General features: G+C 51.3%; 1 protein-coding gene across 1 annotated transcript; it reads left to right on the plus strand.

Moving 5' to 3' along the window:
* Positions 1 to 1,212: 1,212 nt before the first annotated feature.
* Positions 1,213 to 2,790, plus strand: LOC101762682 (salicylate carboxymethyltransferase). Its single transcript, XM_004963475.4, has 2 exons — positions 1,213 to 1,802; positions 1,929 to 2,790. The coding sequence occupies exons 1-2, from the start codon at positions 1,299 to 1,301 to the stop codon at positions 2,592 to 2,594; spliced, it is 1,170 nt and encodes a 389-aa protein (XP_004963532.2). The 5' UTR covers positions 1,213 to 1,298; the 3' UTR covers positions 2,595 to 2,790.
* Positions 2,791 to 5,592: the final 2,802 nt, after the last annotated feature.

A 5,592-nucleotide genomic window follows, 5' to 3' on the forward strand; every position in this document is an offset into this window, starting at 1 on the left:
CGGTTTGTAATACCAACCTAGATAAAAGGGGGTTTTTTTATCCCGGTTGGTGTTTCCAACCAGGATAAAAGGGTCCCCACGAGTTAATACAAAAGGATTGCATCCCCTATGTAGTCAGATGTGCTGTGCAGGTGGGATGGTAAGGAAGCTACACGCGAAGCTAGAGGTTGTGGGTTCGAATCCCACGCAGCGCGCACGCGCATATTTTGCATGAAAAATCGTGTGACTTGTGACTTGCGACGGGAGGCCCTCCCGGGATTTTTTTTTTTGGAGCGCCTGGCATGGTGACCTATTTTATCCCGGTTGGTACGGTTAGTATTACCAACCAGGATAAAAGGGGGTCTTTAGTCCCGGTTGAGTGACCCGGGACAAAAGACCCCCCTTTTGTCCCGTTTATCCCAGATGGATTTTCGGAAGATTTGCATCCTACCAACCGGAACTAATACCAAGTTCTCTACCAGTGTTCACGCCCGGCCGGCCTATAAATATTCGCGATTTTTTTAGTTCACTTCTCATCTCATCATCGATCACAGGCAGTATTTTTTAAAGAGGTTACTCAAAAAAAAAAGAAAAGAAAAGAAAAAAACGGGTTGAAAAACCCATGTGTTTACGGACGTGGATATCCCAGTCCCACTAAACTTTACCGAGCAAACATCCACGCACATGGATCACGGGCATGCAGACGGCAGACGGTGACGCCAACCTTTTGGAAGTGGCAAGACAGTGGCACAGGCACGGCCACTTGTCACTCTTTCTTCTCTTGGAGTTGTTTAGATAGAACCTGCTAAAATTTAGCACCTGTCACATTAGATGTTTAGATGCTAATTAGGAGTATTAAATATATGCTAATTACAAAACTAATTGCACAGATGGAGTCTAATTCGCGAGACGAATCTATTAAGCCTAATTAGTCCATGATTTGACAATGTGGTGCTACAGTAACCATTTAACAATGACGGATTAATTAGGCTTAATAGATTCATCTCGCGAATTAGCTCATGTTTAATCCTCCTAATTAGCATCGGAACATCCGATGTGACACTGTTAAAGTTTAGCACCTAGTATCCAAACATCCCGATGGAGGAGTGTCATCAATCACTTCATTACGGTAGTAGTATCACCCATATCCATGCCTTCCTTCGCGCCCGGCCGGCCTATAAATATTCGCGATTTTTTTAGTTCACTTCTCATCCCATCATCGATCACCGGCAGTATTTTTTTAAGGTCACTCCGAGAAAAAAAGAAAAGAAAAGAAGGCTTTATTTTTTACGACCTGCAGTAGCAGAGAGTAGTAAATAATGGAGGACGAGGTGGCGGTGCTGCTGGCCAACAGGTCGTCGCCGTCGTCGGCGATCGTGCGCATGAACAGCAGCGCTGAGGGCAACATGAGCTACGCCAACAACTCCGACTTCCAGCAGGGGATCGCCTCCGCCACCAGGAAGGCGAGGCGGGACATGGCCGCCGCGCTGTACCGCGCCCTGGGCCGCCCGGCCACCCTGGCCATCGCCGACCTGGGCTGCGCCACGGGGCCCAACGCGCTGCTCATGGTGTCCGACGCCGTCGAGGCCGTGCTGGCGGAGAACAGTAAGGGCGGCGGGGAGGCGCCGCCCCAGCTGCACGTCTTCCTCAACGACCTCCCCGCCAACGACTTCAACGCCGTCTTCCGGCTGCTGCCGTCGTCGCCGCTCGCCAGCGCCGGCTGCCTCGTCTCCGCCTGGCCGGGCTCCTTCTACGGCCGCCTCTTCCCGGATGCCAGCCTCGACTACGTCGTCTCCTCCTCCAGTCTCCATTTCCTCTCCAAGGTCTTGTATTGCTTGCTTCTATCATGCATGCTGGCTACTCATGGTCTCATGCACTACTGGTGCATGGAAAATTTATTTCAAGGAAAAAAGAATCCATGCATGATATATTATAATCAATGCATGCAGGCGCCGTCGATGGCGACGGAGCATCTCAACCGGGGGCGAGTGTTCGTGTCGGCGTCCGGCCCGGCGGTGGCGCTGGAGGCATACCGGGCGCAGTTCCACGCCGACTTCCTCGCCTTCCTCGGCTGCCGCGCCGCCGAGACGAGGCCCCGGGGCCTGCTCCTCCTCACCTTCGTCGCCAGGAGGGGCGCGCGCCCCACCGCGCACGACTGCTACCTCTGGGACCTCCTCGCCGACGCGCTCATGGACATGGCCGCCGCCGGCCTCGTCGACGAGGACCGGGTCCACTCCTTCAACGCGCCCTACTACGCGCCCTGCCCCGACGACCTCGCCAGGGTCGTCGCCAAGGAGGGCTCCTTCGCCGTCCGGACCATGCAGCTCTTCGACATCACGCGCCGCCGCCTGTTCCGCCCCACCGCATCTCTCCCGGCTAGTAATAAGTTACGCGACGACGACGAAGAGCTGCCGCAGTGGATGGCCGGGGAGACGGCGGGCACTGTCAGGGCAGTCGTGGAGCCCATGCTGCGGACTCACTTCGGCTGGGCCGCCATGGACGGGCTCTTCTGCAGGTACCGCCTCCTGCTCGAGGCATACTACCGCAGCAAGGCCACCAAGAACAAGGACGACATCACCAACGTCTTCCTCGTCCTGGAGAAGAAACAACGTTAACTAGCTCACCCTCCGGTTTCCCTCCATGCATCTTAGTTACCCCGATGATGCACGGCTACGTACCCCTTTCCTTTCATTCGCCATGCATGTGTCGTCAAATTAAAGTATGATACATATTTTTCAAAACAGTGTATCAAGGTTATTTAAATTCTGTTAAATATATTGTCGGATTTGTCTCTATAAAAAAGATTTCTTACAGTTTTTATCACGGCCGGCCGGGGGAGGTACTTAGGGTTAGAACCGTTCATCAGGTTAATTATTGCCCTTTACGCATAATTGTAAACTAGCATCAGCATACTTTCTCCATCGCGCTGATGAGAAGATGATTTATTGATTATAAACCCCATGTTTTCCAATCACCCTTTTGATTGACATTATTGAATTTTGTATCGACGTGTTTGATTGATTTAATCTATCTATCTATTTATCTATGATCTTAGGGCCTGTTTGGGAAGGGGGTGTTAAAGTTTAACACCCCCTTTTTAACAGATTTTAACACTTTTGGTTGCCAAACACAAGTGTTAAAGATGAAGTGTTAAAATTTAACACCCCTCTTTTCATAAACACATGGAGGGGGTGTTAAAATGTGCTAAAGGTGTTAAAAGTGGTCCCCCTCCCCACTTATTCCCTGGTTGCCCCCCTCTCTCTCCTCTTCTCTCTCCTCCACTGCCCCCATCTTCCTTCCCCGATCCGCACGTCGCGCACCGCCGCCAGTCCGCCCGTCGCGCCGCCGCTGGTCCGCCCATCGCGCGCCACCGCCGGTCCGCGCCGCTCCTGCGTCGGGATGCCACGCTGGGCAGCACGCGGCGGGCTCGCGCGGGCGGCAGGCGGCGGCCAGCGCGGGCGGCCTCGCGTGGGCGGCGGCTGGCGCGGCCGGCGGGTGCGGGCGCGGGCGAGGCCGATCCGGTGGTGTGGGGACCGGCGGGCGGCGCAGGTGGTGGCGGTGGGGGCTCGGGCGGGCGCGGTGGTGGCGTTGGGGGCTCGGGCGGGCGCGGCCGCTAGCGCCGCGGTAGGGGACGCCGGCGGCGGGGCGGGGCCGGAGGCGGCATGCGCAGGGGAGGGGCCGACGGGGCGGCCGGCAGCGCCGACGCCGACGTTGGCGCCGGGCACGGCGTGGACCGAGCAGGGGTGGGGCCGGAGGCGGCAGGCGCAGGAAAGGAGGAAGAAGGAAGGAGGAGGAAGGAGAAGAAGGAAGAAGGGGTATTTGGCTGCCATTGAGAGGAGTAATGAGGGGTAAAGTTGTCAATTACAACCTAAGGTGTTAAATTTTAACAGATCATCCAAACACCTCAAGATACTAAAGTTTAACACCTTTATTTGAGGGTGTTAAAGTTTAACACCCTGTTAAATTTTAACACGCCCTTCCCAAACAGGGCCTTAATATGGGAATGTTAAAAAAATTGCTACCTTCGCTGAGAGGGGCTAGAAATTAAAAATACATTATACTATGTTGATTTTTGTGAACATCTAACAGTTCACATTAAACTAAAAATCCATGACTGATACAATTAATAAATAGCTATATTTAAAATTATATAAAACATTTACCTAAACAAAGAGTCCATGTTAAATCTATACTATAAACAGAATCGAAATTGAGGTCAATTCACACCCAGAGTTGTACTCCCACCCCTCGTAGAGGATCTATCTGTCACGGCAAAATGCACCCAGATGTGACGACGAAGGGGGGACCGATTTTGTCGTCCCCCCGTGTTGAAAACAGCCCCTGGCAGGCGACCACACCAGTTTTTTCACCAATCCTACCCGCTGGTCCCATATGGCGGTCAATATACCGACCCTGACCCACTACCCGCCCAACATTCCCGCCTTGTAATTTCCCTTTTCCTCCTGTGTTTCTATTTGTGCACCTTCTCATATGGAAACAGGACGGGAGGTTGCAGGGTGCAATCAAAATCAGCCAGTCAAACATCCCTTCCATCAATCACGTGGTAATCACCCACTTGTTTCCTTTTTGGCAACCTCATGTATGTACATAAACCCTGCAATCTTGAGCACGCGCACACCCCTTTGTCCGCCCCTCCGTCTGCCACCTCCAGCCGCCGGATACAACATCGTCAGAGTGGTTCATGGCGTCAGACAACGCCATGGTTCATGCATAGGTTTGTGGATCTTCCTGGTTTTCGGTCTCCACACATATGCTGCCGTTGACAGTTCATTGTGTTGCCGTTGTAGGTCGCCTTCCTGTCGTATCTCTTCCTGTTGGTTGCGGTATTTCCTCTTATCTCTTATCCAGCACTGTCTTTTAGAATCCGTCTCACTCCTTTGATGTCTTATAGAGAGATAAAACATTTTGTTTGTGTAGATTTCTGTGATGAGTCAACGTATCCCGCTCGGGGATGTTACCAACACCGCAACTCCCTCTTCATTCACGTCCGGCTAAAAAAAATAAGAGGCATGAGGATTCTGTTGGTGATTCAGGTGCTGGTGAGTGGCATTTTGTGTTTTATCCCACCTTTTGTATTGCGATCATTATTTGATGCTGATGCTGAAGCAGCTTCTATATGTGAGGCTGAGCGTAAGGGAGAAACATGCCAACGTTCCAGATTAGGTGAAGGCGGAACGGAATGCAAAACGAAGGGAAGATTATCAGCGAAAAAAGACTGAGCGACAAGCCGCAATCAATGCAACGCATACACATCCTGCTAATACCGACAGCTCATTGTTCTGTTATGTTTATTTTATAAATAATATACAGGATCCATTTGTATCCAGTGGATGCTATAGTCCATATTAGGCTTAGGTATAATGTTTGGATAATTGATTTCCTGTGATTTTAATGGTGTGAAAATATATACGGAGCTGCAGATCTAATCTAATAAAAATAATGGTTGATATTTTAATCTGCGAGGTAATATATTAGTGTTTGTAAATTCGTTTATGTAAGCTAGCTTGGTTTCCAATAAATTGTTACGGTTGTCTCTCCAGCAAAGGTGCAAAGTTCAAACACAAATATCTGTGTTGCCCGTCAGGGGCAGGA

This window comes from Setaria italica, chromosome III (assembly GCF_000263155.2).
Source record: "Setaria italica strain Yugu1 chromosome III, Setaria_italica_v2.0, whole genome shotgun sequence".
NCBI classification, from domain to species: Eukaryota; Viridiplantae; Streptophyta; class Magnoliopsida; order Poales; family Poaceae; genus Setaria; species Setaria italica.